Source organism: Anomaloglossus baeobatrachus, chromosome 1 (genome assembly GCF_048569485.1).
Source record: "Anomaloglossus baeobatrachus isolate aAnoBae1 chromosome 1, aAnoBae1.hap1, whole genome shotgun sequence".
NCBI lineage: Eukaryota > Metazoa > Chordata > Amphibia > Anura > Aromobatidae > Anomaloglossus > Anomaloglossus baeobatrachus.
The window spans coordinates 209,097,568-209,123,216 of NC_134353.1; the positions used below are offsets into that span (position 1 = coordinate 209,097,568).

At 42.6% G+C, this 25,649-nt stretch overlaps 1 protein-coding gene across 2 annotated transcripts in view; it reads left to right on the forward strand.

Annotated features, from left to right (window-relative positions):
* LRBA (LPS responsive beige-like anchor protein) overlaps positions 1 to 25,649 on the forward strand; it is an 805,540-nt gene that overhangs the window by 502,689 nt on the left and 277,202 nt on the right. For both annotated transcript variants that reach the window (XM_075347936.1, XM_075347944.1), the window contains exons 38-40: positions 12,273 to 12,390; positions 17,842 to 17,944; positions 24,034 to 24,149. In XM_075347936.1, the coding sequence (XP_075204051.1) occupies positions 12,273 to 12,390; positions 17,842 to 17,944; positions 24,034 to 24,149 (337 nt within the window). The remainder of the gene's footprint in view (positions 1 to 12,272; positions 12,391 to 17,841; positions 17,945 to 24,033; positions 24,150 to 25,649) is intronic.

The following is a 25,649-nucleotide window of genomic DNA, read 5'->3' on the forward strand; positions in this document are numbered from 1 at the left end:
ATTGACGGAAATGTGAACCTAGCCTTAGGATTGGTCATCAATGTCTGATTGGCATGGTGGCTCAGTGGTTAGCACTTCAGCCTTACAGTGCTGGGGTCCTGGGTTCAAATCCCACCAAGGAAAACATCTGCAAGGAGTTTGTATGTTCTCCCCATGTTTGCGTGGGTTTCCTCCTGGTTCTCCGGTTCCCTCCCACACTCCAAAAACATAGGGAATATGATAGGGTATTTAGATTAAACCCAAATGGGGACAGTGATGCCAATGTAAAGTGCTGTGGAAATAATAGCGCTATATAAGTGAATAAATATTATCAGCAGGGGTCAGACAGCCCGCACCGCCACCGATCAGCTATTCTCAGTGCCTGCAGCCAGAAATGCTCCATTCTTTTGATAGCAGTGGTGACGACTGGATAGTGCAGTTAATGGGAGCGGTCTGGTGGTCACCATCTCCATGCTCTATCTCGTCACACCAGTCATGCAAACTTACACCCCTGATTCAGGATCAAGCCATTTTGTTCATTTTTGTATAAAAGATAATTTTTAATTTTTCATGTCAAAAGACAATTTTCTTCATATTTTTTTTTTTTACATGAATACTGCAACACTGATTTATTTTTTTTTTAAACGTTCTACGTGTATCTTTTTACGGGCACACACATAGCATTCAGTTCTTGCGAGTTTGTCAAATTTAATGCTTTTGCAATAGCATCACCACTATTAATCAGCCTGTCAGAGCTCTACTTGTGATAGCAATGATGCCTGGACAAAAAGCGTGAATTGTGAATCTGGCTTTTCACTGATCTTAGCCTTTGCAGAGATTGAGTCCTGGTTCTTCTTTTGACGTGGAAGTGGTCACTTGGGTGGTTAAGGCACTCTGACACCCAAGTGCCCTGTTACACTGTAATCGCAAGGTGTAGGAATGGTTTAAATTCCGCTTTACCTTATACAATTGATATATTGCAAATGGAAATTTTCCTGTTTTTCTTGCATATTAAATATTTTGCACACTGCAGTGTATGAAGCAATGAGTGGTTACAGAGACGCTGTAATTTCCATGGAAGCTTGAAGTATAAATCAGCCTTCTATGACTTTATACTGTATATTGCAGTGTTTATTACAGCTGATAATGTCTGAGTATAGACGGTCATGGTAACCCCGGACCACTTTCTAAGGTGCTGCCCCACATAAGACAGTCTTACATCTAATCCAATTTTAATTGAACTCAAGAGACTTTGAAGTGCTGCTGAGGACAAGGGTGATGGCGGAGCGAAACCTCTCTTCAAGATAATCTGTTTTGTTAGGATCAACATTTATTTTGATTGGTTCTTTCCACCAAACTGATCATCAATAGTAGCCCGTGTTCTTCACAAATGAATGCTTCGTCCATTGTGCCGTCATGTCTTGCTATAAATATCTAAACCTTATCGTATGTGCTATTTTATGAGTGTACACGGCAGGTTGTAATAAATAATATTCTAATTGCCATTTACTGCCCCCTTGTATTGTTCCTTCCCAAGGAATTCTGGCACATATAAATTACGTTCTCTATCTTTCTGAAGCTCTTACATATTTGTCCTGAAGACTATGTCCACCTTCACAATTAATATTTATTTATGACTTAACGAAAAGACAAAGGCAAAATTAGGGATAGGTAAAAGGTAGTGTGACAATGAGATGAGACTGTGCAGGATTTATGTCATGTGTAACCACATGTAGAGGCTGTATAGCAGATATAGTAAACAGTACTGGACATAGAACCCCTCTCTACTAATGGGTATCATACTCTACTGGCGCCACAAGAAGACCTATATACCTACGGTGTATATGACTCCAAAAGTAGAACTAATCAATAGCTAAATGACCAAAAATATTTACAAATTAAAAAACCTTTATTAATAAAAAAAAATCGGAGAAAAGAGAGGGGCACTCACCCAAAGCAGGGAATAACAGTCCTTTATTTCACATGGACAATAGTAAACAGCGGGAGGATGCGGGAAGTGAGGACGACGGCTGACGTTTTGCGCTTGGAGTAGCGCTTCTATGAGTCCACAGGTCGCTTCCCGCATCCTCCCTCTGTTTTTGTTGTCCATGTGAAGTAAAGGACTGTTTTTCCTTGTTTTGGGTGAGTACCCCTCTATTTTCTACGATTTTTTTGAATTTGTTGCCTCTACTTTTTGTTTGGCACCCCCTGTTTAGGGTCCTAGCTCTCCTTTCCAGCTAGTTGCTATTGCTGAAAAATCAGCTCTTGTTGGAGTCAGTGGTGCTGGACTTTCTGCTTTTTTGTGCCATAACCTTTATTAATCAAGTTACTGCAACAGTGCAATGCCAGAATTACCCACCAGAGCATGCCATAATAAATATGGCAGCAACAGACCACGCTGCCCAGTGCGAACTCTGGTGGGTAATTCTGGCATTGCAGTGTTGCTTTTCTTTAGTATTGATTGCCGGATTTTCTGTGATTGTGTGTATTAGTAACCCTCTGCTATTGTTACAACTTGTACTATTCTAATAGTTTCTTAGTACCTTCATTTTTGTGTTTCTCTGTTCGGTCAACTATTATGAAAACCTTTTTGCCCTTACAAGCATTGTAACCCCCATTATCTTCCTATAACTTATACAATTATGTATTATTTTTTTTTTGTACATTTTATGCCATAGTGTGACACGTCACTGACCGCACTGTTTTTTTTTTTTTAATTTGTCTCTTTATTTTGTCTTCCGATGTCTGTGTAATAAAACTTGATTAATAACGTGGAGCTCAGTACTCGATCAAGTATTGGTGTGCTTGGATACTGAGTCATGGGTGCTTAGATGTCATGTCCATGAAACAACCACCACAAAGCACAGGCATGTTTTACTGCATGATGTGAGCTGGCACCCGTGGAAAGGCCAGTAACCAGGGCCGGACTGGGACTAAAATTCAGCCCTTGCATTTGGAGTGCACAGGCCCACTTTTCATGTTTACTTGTAACTTGTAGGTTGTGTAACACAAACATTTAACATGCATTCACGTCTGCGTCCAGTATCACAGCGCAGGCCTATTTCTTGCTCTTAGTAACAGGACCTGGTGAAGCCGCTATTTTCCCTACAGAGATGGGTCTCGCAGATAATGAAGAGGATGCTGCTCTCCATATAATGCTGCAGTCACATAGCTGATGGGCAGGGATACAAAATCAGATACCCCTAAACTAATATTGATGACATATTCTACAGATAGGTGATCAGGGAAGCTGTTGTTGTCACTGGTGATAATTTTGAACACATACCACATAGGGAATGTGCAATGACCTTTTTGGGGCAGATCCCACCATGGAAACCACTATGAAAAATACTGGCCATGAATGACCACACAGGTTCAGGCTTTTGAGCATCTTTTACCCACTTTAGGTTTCTAAAACCACCAAGGGATTAAAAGAAGTGACCGTTACATTTTTCTGGTGTTTTCCACTCGGAAAACTATCTGTATTTTACAATGCAGATCAATGGGAAGGCTTGGAAGATGCCGGAATCTGCAACTCTCAGCTTGTCCTTAACAATGGTAAAAAGATGCTGGTTGTTGTTATCAGACTACGGACCATACAGGAACCACAATACTGATAAGACGCAGGCAATATCACAAAAGTTGATCCCATCCTTTTTGTCTCCACGCAGTACAGACGCCATGATGAGGTTTCGTGCCCACTGCTTGTCTCTGAAGACCTCCATCTTTATTCTTCAGCAGCACTTCAACAAAGTATCATTATACTGCCCCATAAATATAAATATCTCCTATGATGTGCCCCTGAATAAATAATTGCTATGCTTCCTTCACAAAATTTCCCCCCCACACTGCCTTTATCCAAAATACCTCCCGCACTGCCTCTCTCCTTAATATACCCCCCACACTGCCTATTTCCATAATGTCCCCATACACCGCCTCTCTCCATAATGTCCCCCCATATTGCCCCTTTATTATTATTATTATTATTATTAATATTTGCTCTTTTGTAATCCCCCCCCCAAACACACACACACAATACAATGCACCCTCCATTACCCCTCCCCCACACACAATGCAATGCACCCTCCATTACCCCTACACACACACACACACACACACACAATACAATGCACTCTCCATTATCCCTACACACACACACACACAATACAATTCACCCCCATTACCCCCCCCCCCCCACACACACAAATATACACACACAATACAATTCATCTCCATTACCCCTACACACACACACACACACACTACAATGCACCCCCTACACACACACACACACACACACACACACACACACACACTACAATGCACCCTCCATTACCTCCTCCCTCACACACACACACACACACACACTACAATGCGCCCTCCATTACCCCTCCACACACACACACACAATTACAACACTACCCCATCACAACACACTCCTGCCTCCCCCCTTCCCTCGGAATACAGTACGCCCCGTCTGCCTGTCACAAAGCTGTGTAACTTCCCCATTGTGTCCTCAGCCCCTCCCCACTCATCCCCATTAATATCTTCAGCTCTTCCATGGAGCGCTTACCGTTGCCTGATGTGTCCAGTATAGCACCCGCAGCCCTGTGATGACGTCAGCATGGTGCTTATCTCATCACGTTGCTGCACGTCGGGGGCGGGGCCTAGTCCCGGCGCACTATTCAAATGTATTTACGTCTGAAAGACGCAAATACATCTAAATAGGAAGGAGGAAGCTGCGGTCACAGACAGTCACCGACGCGCTCCTCCGCAGTGTTTGCATGCCGGGCACACTATCACACAGCAGGCCGACACAGCACAGCACGCTGCCTCCTGCTCCTGTTGCAGCTTGCAGCTAGTGTGTGCCCGGCAGTGCCCATCTTGCACACACTGCCGAGCAGCGCGGCGGTGACAGCAGAGAGCAACCCACTACAGGGACTGGCCCACTACAGGGGCCGGCCCATCTGGCATTTGCCAGAATTGCCCTATGCTCAGTCCGGGCCTGCCAGTAACCGTTTCTAAATGGCTTTCACTGGGGTAAAACAATGTTTTTTGAATGTAGTGTATAGAGATGAGCGAACCGGTCCCGGTTCGGCTCGAGGCCGGTTCGCCGAACGGGGGTCCCGTTCGAGTTCGGCTCGTCGAACGTTCGACGAACCGAACTCGAACGTATAGGCTATAATAGGAGGCAATCACAAACACATAAAAATGCATGATAAATGTACACAAACAGTTAATAAACATTGCCATAACACTTACCAGTCCTCGCGATTTCTTCTGCACTCTGTCTCCTGCTGCTATTCCATCCGATGATCGCTGAATCCTCCCGGTGACCTGCACTGCCAGCAGAGATGCAGGACCTATCGTGACGTCAAAATAGCCATGTGACCAGTCACGTGGCTATTATCTCATTGGCTACAGACTGGTCACATGACTATGACACGTCATGTAGGACCTGCGAGTGCATCTCTCCGGTACACGGTGCACATATGTGTATCGCCGTGTACCGGCGACATGCTCTAGCACACGGTCGACTCCCCGTTCCGTTAGGGACCGGCTGACACAGCCGGTCATTAACGGAGATCACCGTTGCCATAGCAACGCAGTTAGCGGTGACGTCACCGCTAACCGCGGCTCCGAGAGCACCGTTGCTATGGTAACGCGTCTGTCAGCGTTACCGCTAGCAGCCAGCAGTGATCACTCACTGAGTGAAGGCTGCACGCTGCTTCCCGATTGTAGTGATGATTGTAGTGAGGATGGAGGTTCCCCAGCCCCAAGTGATGAGCTGGTGAATCTCATCCTCACTACAATCGTCACTACTACTACACTAGTGATGATTGTAGTGAGGATGGAGGTTCCCCAGCCCCAAGTGATGAGCTGGTGAATCTCATCCTTCCTCACTACAATCGTCACTACTACTACTACACTAGTGAGGATTGTAGTGAGGATGGAGGTTCCCCAGCCCCAAGTGATGAGCTGGTGAATCTCATCCTCACTACAATCGTCACTACTACTACACTAGAAAGAAAGAAGACAGAAGAGCAGGATCGTGGAGGGCTGACAGGGGGTAATAAAGATGGAGTCTCTAATGTGTCTGTGTATTTATTTCTATTAAAGTATTTTTTCTCTGTGTGGTGTTTTTTTTAACCCTTTATTGGAGATTCTTAATGGCCGGGTCAAACGTGCCTGACATTAAGAATCTCTGGCTTAATACTGGCTAGTAAAACAAAGCCAGTATTAACTCATGATTACCCAACAAGCCACCCGGCTCCAGGGCTGTTGGAAGAGTTGGATACAGCGCCAGATGATGGCGCTTCTATGAGAGCGCCATTTTCTGGGACGGCTGCGGACTGCAATTCGCAGCAGAGGCGCCCACAAACCTCGGGCTAACCTGTGCTGCGGATTCCAATCCCCAGCTGCCTAGTTGTACCCGGCTGGACACAAAAATGGGGCGAAGCCCACGTCATTTGTTTTTTAATTATTTCATGAAATAAGTGAAATAATTAAAAAAAAACGGGCTTCCCTATATTTTTGGTTCCCAGCCGGGTACAAATAGGCAACTGGGGGTTGGAGGCAGCCCGTGGCTGCCAGCTGTACCTGGCTAGCATACAAAAATATGGCGAAGCCCACGTCATTTTTTTGGTGGGCAAAAAAATTCTGCATACAGTCCTGGATGGAGTATGCTGAGCCTTGTAGTTCTGCAGCTGCTGTCTGCTCTTCTCCATACAGACAGACAGCAGCTGCAGAACTACAAGGCTCAGCATACTCCATCCAGGACTGTATGCAGAAGTTTTTTGCCCCCTGAAAAAATTATGTGGGCTTCACCATATTTTTGTATGCTAGCCAGGTACAGCAGGCAGGTACGGCTGCCCCCAACCCCCAGTTGCCTATTTGTACCCGGCTGGGAACCAAAAATAAAGGGAAGCCCTTTTTTTATTATTTCATGAATTTCATGAAATAATTAGAAAACAAATGACATAGGCTTCGCCCCATTTTTGTGTCCAGCCAGGTACAACTAGGCAGCTGGGGATTGGAATCCGCACCACAGGTTGGCCTGAGCTTTCTGGGCCCCACTGCTGCGAATTGCAGTCTGCAGCCGCCTCAGAAAATGGCATTTTCATAGAAGCGCCATCTTCTGGCGCTGTATCCAACTCTTCCAGCACCTGCCTGCTATACCTGGCTAGCATACAAAAATATGGCGAAACTCACGTCCTTTTTTTGTAGTTTTTTGGCAAAAAAAATAAAAAATGCTTCCCTGGATTTTCCATTGCCAGTGAAGGTAACACCAAGCAGTGGGGGTTAGCAGCCAGTAGCTGCTTGGATTACCCTTAGCTAGCAATACAAAAAATGCAGCGGGAGCCCATATTTATTTTTTTTAATTATTTATATAAATAACTAAAAATAAAATGGGCTTCCCTGTATTTTGATTGCTGGACATCACAGTGCTGTAAAAATAAATCTTTAAAAAAATGACGTAGCGCTCCGCGGTATTTTTGATTCTCAGCGCAGATAAAGCAGACAGCTATGGGTTGCCACCCCCATCTGCCTGCCGTTACCTTGGTTGGCAATCAAAATACAGGGAAGCCCATTAATTTTTTCTATTTAAAAAATAGTTAAAAAAAAAAAATGACGTTGGGTCCCCCCATTTTTGATAGCCAGCTAGGGTAAAGCAGATGGCTGTAGCCTGAAAACCACAGCTGGCAGCTTTACCGTGGTTGGGGATCCAATGTGGAGGTCCCCTCAGGCTCTTTTTTATAATTATTTTATAAATATTAATAATTACACAACAAAAGTAGGGTCCCCTCCAAATTGGATCACCAGCCAAGGTAAAGCGGACAGCTGTGGTCTGGTATTCTCAGGGTGGGAAGGTCCATAGTTATTGGGCCTTCACAGCCTAAAAATAGCAGGCTGCAGGCACCTCAGACGTGGCGCATCCACTAGATGCGCCAATCCTGGCGCTTCACCCCAGCTCATCCCGTGCCCTGGTGTAGTGGCAAACGGGGTAATAAATCGGGTTGATACTAGCTGTAAAGTCACCTGAGATCAAGCCCAGCAGTTTGTGATGTCATGGCGTCTATTAGATACCCAACATCATAAACTGTCAGTACTAACAAAAACAAAAAATCGACAAAAGAAATTTATTTGAAAAAACAGTCCCCAAAACATTTCCTCTTTCACCAATTTATTGTAAGAATAAAAATAAAGGGGTCCCACGACGACTCTGGACCGTCTAGAATATGGGGGGGAGTCACTCAGGGAACGTATCCCCCATTTTCTAGGAGTGCGGACCCTTCATGTGAGGAGTGTGGGTGCAATGAATCTGCACTCACTCTCCCCGGGTCCACAGCAGCAGAGTCCATGTCGTAATGGTTGCTACCAAAGCTGCAATGCCCTGCTCATGAGGTAAGGGCATGCCTAATCAGGAGAACTACTGTAGAGGAAGCTCTGCTCACTGGTATATAGGTGCTCAGAGGTAATAATAGATAAAATTAGTGAGTAACCTCGGCACTCTAAATCTCCCAGACTAAGTCAGTAAGTCCCAATGGATAGTAATGCAAAATCACTCTTTATTGGTCCGTATTAAGAACATTTTTTTTTCATAAGCATATATGTTTTTGCCCAAAACAAGTTACAATTGACGTTTCGGCCTGAGCCTTCGTCAGATTGGACTTATCTGCATGTAATCATGAAAAATGACAATAATCAGTATCACATAAGAGTGAGAGAACAATAACATAAACTCGAACAATGTAGAGGTACAATTGGGATGCAGCAAAAAAATTGCAACACAGCAAGAAATGAAACACATGATACAAATGTCATAATACAGTACAAGGACAATATAGTAATGACAAATATGGGGTCAGAGTAGACTTAGACAGCTCTGGTACGAAAGAGATGTCAATCATAAAGTAACATGTGCAGTAGGAGTAGAGCTACAGTATGCATGGCAGAGCTAATGGGTAGACCGACCATAGAAAAAGAACGGAGAAAAAGAACGGAGAAAAAGAACGGAGAAAAAGAACGGAGAAAAAGAACGGAGAAAAAGAACGGAGAAAAAGTGGAGAAAAAGTGGAGAAAAAGTGGAGAAAAAGTGGAGAAAAAGTGGAGAAAAAGAATGGAGAAAAAGTGGAGAAAAAAATTCTCCACTTTTTCTCCATTTTTTTCTCCACTTTTTCTCCACTTTTTCTCCATTTTTTTCTCCACTTTTTCTCCATTTTTTTCTCCACTTTTTCTCCATTTTTTCTCCACTTTTTCTCCACTTTTTCTCCACTTTTTCTCCATAAGTGGAGAAAAAGTGGAGAAAAAGTGGAGCACCCTTTGGTGCCTTTCATGTGGCACTAAGGGGTGCTTAGCTTTGTATTTAGCCAAAAAAATGAAAAAAAAAATGACATAGGGTTCCCCCTAGTTTTGTAGCCAGCTAGGGTAAAGCAGACGGCTGCAGCCTGCAGACCACAGCTGGCAACCTCACCTTGGCTGGTAATCCAAAACTGAGGGCACCCCACGCTGTTATTTTAAATTAAATAAATAATTTAAAAAAAAAAACACGTAGGGGTCCCCCAAAATTGGATCACCAGCCAAGGTAAAGCAGACAGCTGGGGCCTGATATTCTCAGACTAGGGAGGTCCATGGTTATTGGACTCTCCCAAGCCTAAAAATAGCAGGCCGCAGCCGCCCCAGAAGTGGCGCATCCATTAGATGCGCCAATCCTGGTGCTTCGCCCCAGCTCATCCCGCGCCCTGGTGCGGTGGCAAACGGGGTAATATATGGGGTTAATACCAGATGTGTAATGTCACCTGGCATCAAGCCCTGGGGTTGGTGAGGTCAGGCGTCTATCAGATACCCGACATCACCAACCCAGTCAGTAATAAAAAAAAAATAGACGACAAACACTTTTTTATTTGAAAAAACACTCCCCAAAACATTCCCTCTTTAACCAATTTATTAGAATGAAAAACAAATCCAGGTCTGGTGTAATCCAAGGGGTTGCCATGACGATCCACACTGTCCCAGTCAATGATGTTCCCCATTGGCTGGGAGTGCGTGTGTGAGAGTGTGTGTGTATATGTATGTGTACATGCCGCGGGCAGGAGGGGGCGGAGTGAGCTGAGCGGGGAAGTGTGGGCTTCCTGCACGTAACTAAGATAAACATCGGGTTACTAACCAAAGCGCTTTGCTTGGATACCCGATGTTTATCTTGGTTACCAGCTTCTGGCAGGCTGCCAGCGATGGCTCCTGCTCACTGTAGCTGTAAAAAGCCCTGCTTTTTGCTGCTAGAACCGTTCTCGAACGTATCTAGAACTATCGAGCTTTTGCAAAAAGCTCGAGTTCTAGTTCGATCTCGAACAGCCCCAAAAATCACTCGAGCCTAGAACTGGAGAACCACGAACCGCGCTCATCTCTAGTAGTGTATCAAGAGGGGAAAAAAACCCTACCCAAGTTCAATGCATAAGCAGTATGTAGGAAGCTCCCCTAAGAGTGGCAGTACACCTTTACTATGTAATCTTTTAAAATTGTATGTTAAAGGGAACCTGTCACCAGTTTTTCGGCCCATAAGCTGCGGACACCACCAGTGGGCTCTTATATAAAGTATGTTAGAATGCTGTATACAAGAGTCCAGGCCTCCTGTGTAGAATGTAAAAAGCACTTTATAATACTTAAAAGTCGCGCTGCGGTGGAGTTGTTCATATGGGCGTCTCCGTTGTCCGGTGCCGGCGCCTCCTCTTTTGGCCATCTTCGTCCTCCTTCTGAAGCCGGTCCTGCGCACTACAATGATTTGATCTGCCCTGCTCAGGGCAGATCAAAGTGCACCTGCGCAGGACCTCAATGCCGGTGAGTATGTATGGCGTAGGACACGTCGTGCACCCCGGCTAGAGAAGGAGGACGAAGATGGCCAAAAGAGGCTGCTTCGGACAACACAGACGCCCATCTGACTCAAATCCACCGCAGCGCGGCCGTTAGGTGAGATTTCTAAAGTGCTTTTTACATTCTACACAGCGGCCTGGGCTCTTATATACAGCATGTTAGAATGCTGTATATAAGCGCCCACTGGTGGTGGCCACATCTTATAGGCCGAAAAACCAGTGACAGGTTCTCTTTAAGGGAATTTAGAGCCCTGTATGTGGAAAATGTACAGTCCAGTGCAGATAATGCTTGGTAAAACAATAAAATAGGTTCCTTTTGTACTCCGTAACATATTATGTTAAGTCTATTTTGGGTATTTAATTTGGGTATTTTTTATGAAACAAGTTTAAAATGTAAATGTTATTGCAGGTGAACTTGCAGCAGAATGTCTGTGTCTGCCTCTAGCTCTTCTCTCCTCTCTTGTTTCCACATAATCTCAATAGATTTATATGAGCACCAACAATCTATAGATGGTTATATATAAACTAGAAGGTGGCCCGATTCTAATGCATCGGGTATTCTAAAATTTATTGTGTAGTTAATGTATGATTTTTGTTATATATATATATATATAGAGGTTGTGTGTAGTTACCAAGTGTTTGTGTAGGGCGCTGTAAATGCTCTGGGTATTGTCTGCGTGTGGGGGTGTGTGAGAGCGGTGTTGTGTGTGTTGCGTTGTTTTTGGAGCGCTGTGTGTCTGCAGCATTGTGTGTGTTGCGCGGTATGTGTGGCTGTGTGTGTGTTTTGGGGGGAGGTATGTTTTGTGCAGTGTGTGTGTGTGTGTGTGTGTGTGTGTGTGTGTGTGTGTGTGTGTGTGTGTTGGAGTAGTCGTCCTGGGGAGAGAGGAGTATAATAGGAGGAGTAGTCCTGGGGAGAGAGGCGTGGCCGAGCGGGCGCAGTGTGCGCGGGTGTGGCCGAGCGGGCAGTGTGCGCGGGGGCGTGGCCAGGCGGGCACAGTGTGTGCGGGGGCGTGGCTGGGCGGGCAATGCATGCGGGGGGCGTGGCGTGGCCGAGCCGAACGGCCAATGCGACAGTTGTCACTGTAATGACTTCATTTTGGAGCGAGACAGACAGAATAAGGCATATATATATATATATATATATATATATATATATATATATAATATATATATATATATATATATATATATAGAGAGAGAATGTTATATCTATATAAAACAACTAAATATCTCATAATGGAGAAAGCTGTTGTCATTTAAGACAGGTTTTACCCACTAATTGAGAATAATATAAAATCAGTAGAAAAGAGAAAGAAGCTGACTTTTCTGAGATATTAAAAAAACTTCTGATCTTCATGTGCATTATTAATTTGTTAAAAAAAAAAATTAAGAGGGTCGCTCTTTAAGTGTTACTTTTTTTTGCAGATCCTCAGCTACACTGAAGGAGTTCATGGAAAATGGCTTTTCACAGAGATTCGCGCTGTATTTTCACGACGCTATCTTTTGCAGAATACTGCCCTGGAAATGTTCATGGCAAACCGAGGTAAATATATCATTGGATTATTCTAGTTCTCTTTGTCTTATGAAAAAAGAAAACCCTCATAGTCTTTAAAACTGGTTACAATTTTTATAAATGGCAAGAAAATGGGCAGCATACAGCCTGGTAATGAATGTGTTGTTCCTGCACAGGCAGGCACTAGTTTATTTTGCCATGAGGAGCATTTTGCATACATTGACCCATGTTCAATCATTTAATTTAACGAAGTAGAAGCTTACACACATGGAAGCAGATTTGATCACACAGTTTCTCTGTAAACAATGAGAATTTACATACTAAAATTGAATTATCATTTCCTATCTCGTGTATATAGAATATGTTCCACACTTATAAACATCTGCTTCACAATGCATACAAACAAAAGTATAACAGAGGAAGTGCATGTAGCATTCACAAATGTGGGAAGAAGAATGTGTCCCATAAATAGCTTTATTTAAAGAGGGCTTCCATACAGACAGATCTGGATAGAAGGAAATGCTATATACAGACACTAATACAGTACTTATGGGAATACAGCTCGCAATCAGCTAGTACTAGATGATACAGAGAAGACTTCACTTCATTTCCATTATTCACTTCTTACATACATATATTGGCAGTTAGTACTGTTACTATGTATCAGTCCCCAAGGGTCAAAATTCTTATGTGGCATACAGCACCGACCCCCAAACAGCATATATATTACATAGCCACTTACTGTATAATGTGTGATTGGATTGGATCTGACTATCCGAATGACGTTGATGTATGTTCCCTTTAAACATAGCAGGTAAATTGGAGTTTACTTGTGATCTCTAGGCATATATACATGGTATAGTATACAGCAGGGGTGGAAAACCTTTTTTCTGCCAAGAGCCATATGAATATTTATAGCGTCATTTGCAGGATGTACAAAATTATGAACTTGAAATTTATCCTGCTGTATTTGGTCAAATGTTTCATTAGCTCAACTCTAATATAATGGCTGGAATTGCTTCACTTTGGTGAGGCATTTGATGTTTGGTGGTATTGATGATATTGCTACATGCAACTACTTTCCAAGGTGTGCGTCATCCTAATCTTTACTATAAGTTTTGTAAAAAACTCACAGCAGTAAGTTGTTCTGAATGCAGATTTCTGTGTCTTCTCACAGTGGGAAAATCATCACTGCTCACATCACATTTATAGAAATCAAGCAGTTGGAGGTTTGCAGTTTACTTCACATAGCAGACACTGAGACTGCTGTGTACAGTTCACATAGAGGACACTGAGACTGCTGTATACACATCACATAGGAGACACTGAGACTGCTGTATACACATCACATAGGAGACACTGAGATTGTTGTCTACACATCACAAAAGAGACCCTGAGACTGCTATACAATCATGTCGGAAAATTAAATATTTCTCCCAGAAAATTATTGCAATTACTTATGTTTTGTTACACACATTTTATTTCCTTTGTGTGTATTGGAACAACAAAAAAATAATAATAAAAGGCAAGTTGGACATAATTTCACACAAAATCCCCAAAATGGGCCCGACAATATTTAGTTGCACACCCTTTTGAATAAATAAATGTGATCAGTCGCTTCCCATAATCATCCAGAAGCTTCTTTCACCTCTCAACTGGAATTTTGGATCAATCTTCTTTTGCAAACTGCTCCAGTTCTCTCATATTTGAAGACTCCTTCTCCCAACAGCATTTTAAGATCTCATTGCTGACCGCCTTAGAACTCTGCAGCGCTTTGTTTCCATCCATTTGTGGGTGCTTCCATCCATTGTTCTGCTGAAAGACCCATGATTTAGGATGCAAACCCAGGTTTCTGACACTGGACACTACATTGCTACCCAAAATCATTTGGTAATCTTCAGATTTCATGATGCCTTTCATAGAGTCAAGGCACCCAGTGCAAGAGGCAGAAAATCAGCCTCAAAACATATTTTAACCTTGACCATATCTGACTGCTGGTACTGTTTTTTTTCTTTGTAGGTCTCAGTCCATTTTCTGTAAATAATAGTATCATATGCTTTACCAAAAAACTCTATGTTGGTCTCCTCTGTCCACAAGGAGCTTTCCCAGAAGTATTTTGTTATACTCACATATACCGTATTTTTCGCTTTATAAGACGCACCTGATTATAAGACGCACCCCCAAATTTGGTGAAGGAAAAGAGAATTTTTTTTTTAAATGTTAAATGGGGTCCATCTTATAATGCCAGTGTCCATCTAACAAATCATATAGGGTATATGTCCCTCATAGCCCCCCATCCTAAAATTAGCCCCCTCAATCTGGATATGGCCCCCTTATATTGAATATAGCCCCCTTGTTATGGCACACGTTCCCCTGTGCTGCCTATGGCCCCCTATGGATTGCACACGTTCACTGTGCTTCCTATGGCCCCCTATGGATTGCATACGTTCCCCTGTGCTGCCTATGCCCCCCTATAGATTGCACACATTCCCCTTGCTGCCTATGGCCCCCTATGGATTGCATACATTCCCCTGTGCTGCCTATGGCCCCCTATGGATTGCATACATTCCCCTCTGCTGCCTATGGCCCCCTATGGATTGCACAAGTCCCCCTGTGTTAGATATCGCCCCCATGCTGCTGCCCATAGTAAAATAAAACACTTTCCTTACCTCCTCCAGCGCTGATCTCCCTCCTGTCTCCCTCCGTGCTTCTGTTCCTCCACTTCCTGGTTCTTGGGGCCGGTCATGTGATCGGCACAGCAGAGTGATCTCATCTCTGTGTGCCTGCCTGATCAGAGTGGAAGCAGGGACACTGGGGAGAAACGCTGAAGGGGGTAAGTAAAGCATTTTTATTTTAGAATGAGCAGCAGCATGGGAGCCATATCTAACACAGGGGGGCATGGGCCATCACAGGGGGGCGCAGGGACATATAATATGCACCGCTCCCCCAGCCCATCACTGCGGTGCGGACAGCGACTGTGCATATTATATGAGCGGGAGCAGGAGATCAAAGGCTCCAGCCCGCAGCGTTCACCTGCGCTCCAGAGCTACTCACACCTCCCCTGGACCCTGCAGTGTGTATATGTGTGTGTGTGTGTGTGTGTATGTAATATATATATATATATATAATTATACACCCCCCCGTATATTCGGCTTATAAGACGCACCCCCTACTTTCCCCCAAAATTTGGGGGAACATAAGTGCGTCTTATAAAACGAAAAATACGGTATGTTGGCAAACTGCAGTCTACCATTTTTAGGTCTCTTTGTCAGCAGTAGTGTCCTTCTAGGTCTCCAGCCATAGCATTTTATTTCATTCAAATGTGGACGGATAGTTTGCACGGACACTGATGCACCCTGAGCCTGCAGGACAACTTGAATTTCTTTTAAACTTGATTGGGGATGCTAATTCACCATCTGGACTTTCCTACTTTGCAACCTTTCATCAATTTCTCTCTACCAACCATGTTCAGGGAGATTAGCTACAGTGCCATGAGTTGTAAACTTCATGACTTTGTTGTGCACCATGGACAAAGGGAACATCAAGATCTCTGGAGATGGACTTGTAACAATTTTGGTTCTCATGTCCTCAGACAGTTCTCTTCTCTTTCTGTTCTCCATGCTTATTGTGGCAGACACACACAATGCAAAGTTTATCAGCTTCTCCCCCTTTTTATCTGGTTTCAGATGTGATTTTCATATTGCACAGATGTTACTTGCCTTAGATGCATTTCAACAAGAATCACATGCTTGAAACAAAGTTGTTTACCCACAGTTTTGGAAAGGTGCTAATAATTTTGTCCTGCCCATTTGTTAGGGTGCTGCTATATATATGACGTAGGAGACAGGCTGGAATATAGACATCATACAGGATACACTGGGGTATATACATCACATTGGAGATGCTGGGGCTGCAGCCTATACATCACGGGGGAGGCACTGGGGATGTAGTCTTCACCAGTGGGACAGGACCACAAAGTGCCCAGAAAGTACCAGTGCTAATGTCAGGACGTAATCCTTCATTGCTTGTGCTGCAGTGTTCTCTAGTGAATGCTGCTTGTCCATGCTCGTTGTGTAAAGAGAACTTAATGGGCCAGCGGCAGGCAAAATGGGACTGCCAGCCCGAACACTGCGATCCCTGGAAATCTGCCTGCAGGCTGGACAAAAGGGCAGATTTCCAGTATAGGCTACAATTGGTCCATGTGCTCACCATCTGCGGTCCATTGTGCACATGGACCGAAAAATATTCATAAAATGTGCAAGAAAGACAAGGGGGTGTAAACAGACTGATAACATCATAGCGGGCAGAACTAATATTTTTAACTAGCAGGGGAAGTCTTGCTTCTCAAGCCATGTTTGACACTATAGAGAATTGTTATTTCCGTATAGAAGGAAAAACTGAGCTAATTGATTAAACCTAGGTCCTAATCCAAACCCCCTAAATTTCTCTTAAAAAGGTTGTCCACTTTAAATGACATGTCTGCAATCACTCTGTGAATCTCAAGTGTATTGAGTAAGGCCACGTTGAGTTGGATTGTGGCCGGCAGTATAGATATAGCATACTTGTGGCCATGTGAACCCCATTTTCGGCTTTGACACAGGAGAATACTAAGCGCACAGTGTGTGTGATGTGAGGATTCACAAGTCTGCAGTCACATAGTGACACAGACTAATTGCAGACTTGTCATTTTAGACCAGACAACCCCTTTAAATCACAAATTCCTGAATCAGCCAGGCTCTTAATAAACTTTCACTTTAGCTGATTACCTGAGTTTCAATTTCAAAGAACTCCAACAGAAATAACTAATTTGTTAAAGGGAATGTGTCATCAGAAAATGACCTGTAGTTTTTTTGTAAAAAAATTAATATTTGCTATTTTTTTCCATATCACAATTATTAAAAATTAGAAATCTTGTTGTTTTCACACTGGCCATGGTGGCGGCTTTGCACTCTAACTTCCTGTTTCCAGAAATCCAGGTGCGATGAATAGACCCCATCCTTATCTTTTGTATTAAAGCATCTAATTAGCATGTGCAATGCTCATTGTGAAGGGAGAGGGAGTGGGGTGATAATAATCACTTATTTTGATTAATGGATTCTTTATTGGTGTTACTTGTTATTTTTAGTACACCCTATGACAAGGAACGTAGTGAAAACTTTCATTGAGGGCTGGAAGTAGGAGTCTAAAAAAGCCCCAGTGGCCAGTCTGAAATTTGCAAGTTTACGTCGGTTTTATTTCAATAATTCAGATCTGAAATGAAGCAAAAACGTAATCTGATTTAAATAATAGATTTTCTGATGACACATGCCCTATTCAGACCCAGCTCATTACTCAACTGTTAGGAGGATGGGTAGCCCACCTCATTGGATACCCCTGTTTTTGTTACTGCAGTTAAAATGAGAAAGATAAAAAGAGATTCCTTTATGAATCACAAAAGTAAAACTTAATGTGACTTTTTGTATTTCTGTCTTCTATGTACAGTGGCCGTCATGTTCAACTTTCCGGACCAGTCTACTGTGAAAAAGGTGGTACATTGTCTCCCCAGAGTTGGAATTGGCACGAATTTTGGTCTTCCGCAAACCAGGTACTCTTTGGGGAACACACACTTTTTTTATATTGGGGAGTTTCATTACCAGGAAGTGGGGATTGATGTGGAGTCCTCCAGCGTAGAGTCCTCCAAATCTCCTAAACATGAGGTCTGCCTTCATTCTGCCGAGGAAATTGCTGGATAGCTGCGGAAGTGTTTAATTATCTTTAGTATTTTGTAATGTTGGTTTTCACTTTCTCTATGTAAAGATTACCATATTTTTCGTTTTATAAGACGCACTGGATTATAAGGCGCACCCCAAATTTAGAGAGAAAGAAAGGTAAAAAAAATGGGGTCCGTCTTATACTCAGGTATTGTCTTACCAGAGGGGGGCAGCAGTGAAGCGGGTCACAGGAGGCAGAGATTGTGCTGGCAGCGGTGATCAGTGGGGGCAGCCGCGGTTCAGTAGTGAAAGCTGTGGTGACGGCTCAGTGGTGGCAGCGGCAGTGACAGCTCAGTGGTGGCAGAGGCGGTGACAGCTCAGTGGTGGCAGCGGCGGTGAAGGCTCAGTGGTGGCAGCAGTGGTGACGGCTCAGTGGTGGCAGCAGCGGCGACGGCGCAGTGGTGGACCGGGCGGGGCGGTGTGTCCCAGTGTGTCTGTGGTCCCGGTTCAAGTGATGGAGCCTGGAGCAGCGCATGCAGTGATGGAGCTCTCACCCAAGAGCTCCATCTGCGCATGCGCTGACACCCGGCGCCACTATTTGAAACCAAGACCGCAGACACACTGGGACACCCGCTGCACAGCCACCGCAGTCTGCGCAGCTGCATGCACAGGGTGGCAGCCAGCAGGCCGCCCGCCCGCCCACCCGCACAGAGAAGCAGCTGGCTGCCGGGACAGAGAGGCAGTCGGCACGCAGCCACAGGCAACCGGCCGCCCGCACGCACCCGGCCGTCCGTATAGACAGCCCCACCGGTTGGCTATATTCGGATTTTAAGACACACCCCTCATTTTCCTCCCAAATTTTTGGGAGGAAAAGTGCGTCTTATAATCCAAAAAAATACGGTATATAAGTTTATGGCCATGATATGTGGGGTTTTATTTTTATAAATCTGACTTGTCAGCTATTTCTTTGTAGGTTCGGTTGCTTTGGTTTATTATTATTGTTTCTAAGTCTCCAGTTGGAAACGTTCTATGATCAGACTCCACATTAACATGAGCCCTATCTCTATGCACTTATGAGCACATCCTGAAAACGTTATTTCTCTGAAGTAGATTGTTTATTTTGTGTTTCATTATTTATTAAATTGTGTACGGAATTTGATCATAAAATTTGAGACATTATGCTTTTGTTCTGTGTAAAATGAGGATATTCTATGCATTATGCATATACTCATTATAAGTATCCATAAAGGAAAGTGCACCGGCAATAACCATTAAAATGCTGTATTGAGAGCACAGTTCTCTGATTTATGATAAAAGAAAATTAGTGTATACATCTACAGAGGTACCCCTGTTGTCGTTATTGCATCCTCAAGATATACAAATTATCTTTTCCTTACACAAACAGGAAAAAATTAAATTTCTTCAGAATCATACCAACTAAAATTCCTTTATTTAGCCAACCAATGGTTAAGATATTTTCTAATGGACCTGAATCAGTTTGAACCCCATACGTAGGAGTTAAAGGGAATGTGTCATCCAAAAAGGTTTTAAATCTGTTATGTAAGGTTGTGTACAATGTAGCTATATAAATACCTCACATAGTTTATATGACAATTAATGTATCCATACTATGTGGAAAGTAAACATTTAATAAATAATTAATATAAAAGGCTTTTAGCATAGACCTAAAATAGCAATGGTAATAGGTAAGTTGTTGGTATAAAAATTACTTGTAGTATGAACCTGAGGTAGAATATAGTAGGCTGAACGTAAACAGATTTAACAGGAGCAAAGATGCAAGTTACATGCCCTAAGGTGCCAGGATGGAACCCAACGCGTGTTTCCCCATTAACAAGGCATGTGAGGCAAAAACTGTTGCGGGTATTTAAATCATAACGGACCGATCAGGAGGCTCCCTATAGCCATACCTGATCTGACATCACCGCTTTGGCTTTGAGCCTGGCACCTTGGGGTATGTAATTTACATCTTTGCTCCTGTTATACAGTGCCTACAAGTAGTATTCAACCCCCTGCAGATTTAGCAGGTTTGATAAGATGCAAATAAGTTAGAGCCTGCAAACTTCAAACAAGAGCAGGATTTATTAACAGATGCATAAATCTTACAAACCAACAAGTTATGTTGCTCAGTTAAATTTTAATAAATTTTCAACATAAAAGTGTGGGTCAATTATTATTCAACCCCTAGGTTTAATATTTTGTGGAATAACCCTTGTTTGCAATTACAGCTAATAATCGTCTTTTATAAGACCTGATCAGGCCGGCACAGGTCTCTGGAGTTATCTTGGCCTACTCCTCCATGCATATCTTCTCCAAGTTATCTAGGTTCTTTGGGTGCCTCATGTGGACTTTAATCTTGAGCTCCTTCCACAAGTTTTCAATTGGGTTAAGGTCAGGAGACTGACTAGGTCACTGCAACACCTTGATTTTTTCCCTCTTGAACCAGGCCTTGGTTTTCTTGGCTGTGTGCTTTGGGTCGTTGTCTTGTTGGAAGATGAAATGACGACCCATCTTAAGATCCTTGATGGAGGAGCAGAGGTTCTTGGCCAAAATCTCCAGGTAGGCCGTGCTATCCATCTTGCCATGGATGCGGACCAGATGGCCAGGCCCCTTGGCTGAGAAACAGCCCCACAGCATGATGCTGCCACCACCATGCTTGACTGTAGGGATGGTATTCTTGGGTTCGTAGGCAGTGCCATATAGTCTCCAAACGTCACGTGTGTGGTTGGCATCAAAGATCTCGATCTTGGTCTCATCAGACCAGAGAACCTTGAACCAGTCTGTCTCAGAGTCCTCCAAGTGATCATGAGCAAACTGTAGATGAGCCTTGACATGACGCTTTGAAAGTAAAGGAACCTTACGGTCTCGTCTGGAACGGAGACCATTGCGGTGGAGTACGTTACTTATGGTATTGACTGAAACCAATGTCCCCACTGCCATGAGATCTTCCCGGAGCTCCTTCCTTGTTGTCCTTGGGTTAGCCTTGACTCTTCGGACAAGGCTGGCCTCGGCACGGGTGGAAACTTTCAAAGGCTGTCCAGGCCGTGGAAGGCTAACAGTAGTTCCATAAGCCTTCCACTTCCGGATGATGCTCCCAACAGTGGAGACAGGTAGGCCCAACTCCTCGGAAAGGGTTTTGTACCCCTTGCCAGCCTTGTGACCCTCCACGATCTAGTCTCTGATGTCCTTGGAATGCTCCTTTGTCTTTCCCATGTTGACCAAGTATGAGTGCTGTTCACAAGTTTGGGGAGGGTCTTAATTAGTCAGAAAAGGCTGGAAAAAGAGACAATTAATCCAAACATGTGAAGCTCATTGTTCTTTGTGCCTGAAATACTTCTTAATACTTTAGGGGAACCAAACAGAATTCTGGTGGTTTGAGGGGTTGAATAATAAATGACCCTCTGAATAAACTTTTCACAATTTTTAAAAAAAAAAAAAAAAAAAAGAAATAACAACATTCTTTTTTGCTGCAGTGCATTTCACACTTCCAGGCTGATCAACAGTCCAAATGTCACAATGCCAAGTTAATTCCGAATGTGTAAACCTGCTAAATCTGCAGGGGGTTGAATACTACTTGTAGGCACTGTATCAGCCTAGTATATTTTAGCTCCGCTTCATACTACAAGCTCTTTATATTCACTGATTTATACACCAACTGCTTACCTCTTGCCATTGCTACTTTATGTCTGCTGCAAGCACTTTATATTTATTTTTTATTTATGCAATGTTTACTTTCCATGTGGTATGGATACACCAATTGTCTAACTATTTGAGATAGTTATATGCATAGATTGTAATATTGCTGAATGTTACATGTATACATGTGATATACCATCAGTGATATTCTAGTCACCAGTCAACTTAGATTTAGTGGTAACTTATACATTTATTTATAACGTTTTGAACACATACTTTTGCAGAATTGTTTACATTATATATGGAGCAAATTGGCCTACTTACACCTTCATAAATAATCCCTTTGTGCTCCACTATTTTTATCCACCGGTGTATGTTGTTCTCCTTTTGATTTGTTTTTAATCTAATCCTTGATAATTACATTAATAAATATTTTTAAATAATTCAGCCGTCCACCATATTTTCAGGTTGATAAAGTTTCCACATGCTCAGTTAATTTATGTCATGTTTGGTATTCATGAAAGAACAGGAAGGTAAGAGTCTAGAAAAAGTGGCTACAGCCTCTCTGAAAATTGGAAAATTACTACCGTAGTTACGATTATTTTTTTTTTTTTATTTTTTAATATGAAACAAATTGCAAGAAAAAAAAGTAAAACAAACTGGATTTAAACAATGCGATATTCTGATGATGGATTCCCTTTAAAGCTCGTCCAGATGTGTGTAATACACACGTGCTGTCCAGTAAAAATCGGACAGCACAATAACCGATGTAATTCAATTTTTTCACACAGACTAATCATCCTTGTAAAAATCCCAGTATGCGCTATTGTCTTACAATTGTTGGATCAGACTCGGCCATTCAAGCCTCAGTGCGCAAACAAAAATCATTTCCCATGTGGAACATCTGTACTGCATCCGATTTTTATGGATTTTTTGCTATTTATTATTAACCTTGGAAACTGTATTTAATCATATACATTTTTACATATTAATGTATGAAAATCATCCATGATTTCTAGAAGAAACGCCTGCCTTAATTATAATACTCATGCGAACAGATCCCAGTTCAAAAGAGGAGTAAATTTTCCCTGAAAAAATGTATACGGATGGTTCTTTTCTCTAGTGTAGTGATTGATTCTTTTTTTTCTGATTTGTTATTGATTTCATTGATTGAGTTACAGATTTTTCTGATTTAAAAATTATCTTATCTTCCACGAAAAATTAATTTGCTTGTGTAATGCAGCTTGTGGTGTCTTTCAGACAAACCTATATTTAGACATGATCGAATTTGCCAAGGAAACAAGCAAATTCCATTCTCTATGAATCTTCAGTATTCTGTTTGGGGTCTCCAGAACCCAGCATATTTAAAAAATGAAAAACCTCACTGCCCACCTCTCTCGACTTTCTGGTAGCCCGCTGTCCAGTCCTCGCTGCCACTCCTTTTCTCATCGCCCACATCCTATTTGGCCTCTTCACTCCATGCTGTCATCTGTCTTGACTATACTTATAGAAAGATCCCGGCACGCAGAGGAAAAATCAAAACAGGGTTGTAAAGGAACGTATGTTTATTAAAGTAACGTTTCGGCTATGTGCCTTTATCAAAAAGCTATTTGGTATGAAGGAAAGCAAAATATATTCATATGTAGAGGACATCAATGAACATTCTCAATGTGGAAATAAAGAGGAAATGGTGAAATCCTGTGGGTAAGTGGGTATAATACCGCTATGCAGAAGGCTGTGCCAAGGGTGATCAGCGGTGGAGTGGGATCACACAACCTTCTGCATAGCGGTATTATACCCTCTTACCCACAGGATTTCACCATTTCCTCTTTATGTCCACATTGAGAATGTTCATCGATGTCCTCTACATATGAATATATTTTGCTTTCCTTCATACCAAATAGTGTTTTGATGAAGGCAAATAGCCGAAACGTTACTTTAATAAACACACGTTCCATTACAACCCTGTTGTTTTGATTTTTCCTCTGAGTGACGAGATCTTTCTATAAGTATTGTCTATTTTTCATTGAGCACCCCTCAGTGAGCCAGACTTCTTTTGGACTTTATCTGTCTTGACTAGACCTACAACATCATTGTAGTTTGTGGCATCATTTGGCCGATGTGCTTAGTGATGTAACGCCCCATGTCACGACAGAACAATGCCTGTGGCCTAGTTCAGCCATAAGACACGGTGTGGAATGAAGAAGATGCACGTTTGGGGAAAGGGAAGATCTATTACTAACTTGTATCTAATAATATTTAGAATGTTAATTTTTTTGCCTTTTTTCTGTTTATAAACTGAAGTTATTTTCCTTTTCTGTCTTGACAGGCGCATCTCTCTGGCTAGCCCTCGGCAGATATTTAAGGCCTCAAACATGACTCAGCGTTGGCAGCACCGAGAAATCTCAAACTTTGAGTACTTGATGTTCTTGAACACAATAGCAGGTAAAGTAGTGACATATTATTTATTATTATAGCGCCATTTATTCCATGGCACCTTACAGGTGAGAAGGGGTATACATAATCGGAACAAGTACAATAGTCATAAACAATACAAGACACAGACTGGTACTGGAGAAACAACTGAGCTCTGCTTGATTTGGTAAACAAAGTTTTAGCCTTTGTGGTATATGCACGCAAGGTCTTTTAGACGCTGGGTACCCACAGTGTTTTACCAGAAGCGTCGTCTTTAGCGTCTCTTTGGACACGTATACTGTAGCTTTGCCGCTGACGACTTTTTAACTGTATACATAAATGGAAGTCTCCAGAAGAATGGTCAGGTCACTTTTATTCTCTTCAAATCTTGAATCGATTTAGAGAAGCTCATAATAAATTATCTTTTTTTCTGCAGCGCCATCATATTCCACAGCGCTTTACAATTAAGAGGTTCAACAGTTACAGAAAATACAAATTAAAAGGAAAAATACTCATAAGAGCTTACAATCTACATCTACAATGGGGTCATATTCATTATGGTCATAAAGATTAAATGCATGTGCATGTGTTCGGGCATTGCATGTGTTAATTACTTTTAAGATGGTTTCAGACGTATTCCTCCTAAAAGACTGCATGCATATATCTTTAGATCTTGCTCACAGGATGTGTTTTTGTGTGCGTTTTTCAATGGTAAATGTGTGCAAGTTGAGATTCTGGTTTGGCTTTTTATCTTAAGTCATATGGCAAGGCTCATTAAAGGTTCAATATTGATTTTTTTTAGATTGCTACTTCCAATGGGTAGCACTAGCGCCCAAGTCTTCTTCCTCTCTGAAGTAGCAATTGGCATACTCAATTTTCCAAAGAGGCATTGCTAGGTGTTTTTCTCCTCATACTGCCATGCCAGATTACTCTCCACAAGGAGAAGCCTTACGCATGACTGCCGGGTGTACGAGTCCTTGTTTCACACCTATGTAGTGCACATGACCGGAACTCCGGGGTCATGCGCACTGAGCCGAAATCCAGTGTCGGGCGACGATGGCAGCAGAGAGATGAGTGCGACCATCCTCTGACGCTGCACATTCATTAGCATGTTAGTACACCCACAGGGGCGTGCTAACATGCTAAGGGGGCTGACTAGCCAGGGTAAGTAACGCCCTCATGACTAATCGCTTGCCTCATTAGCATATGACAAAATATCTTTACAAATACTTTTTCTATAGATCTCTTTATCTTTGCTACTAGATACAGGGACAGCTAGGCAGGGATTAACAATATGCACCCAGAACTGCTTGTGGTTCTGGGTGCATATTGCACCTGACAGGTTCCCTTTAAAGCTCTATTGCCATTTTTCTGCTGAAACGTCCAGCTTACATAAATCTCTCTTTAATAATAAGTTATCCACTTGTGTGTTATCTTTTAGACTTCATTATCAATTGCAAATATTGAAATTTTACTCTGTATGTCCTCTTCAAGGTCATTAATACATATCCTATAAAAAAAAAAAAAAAA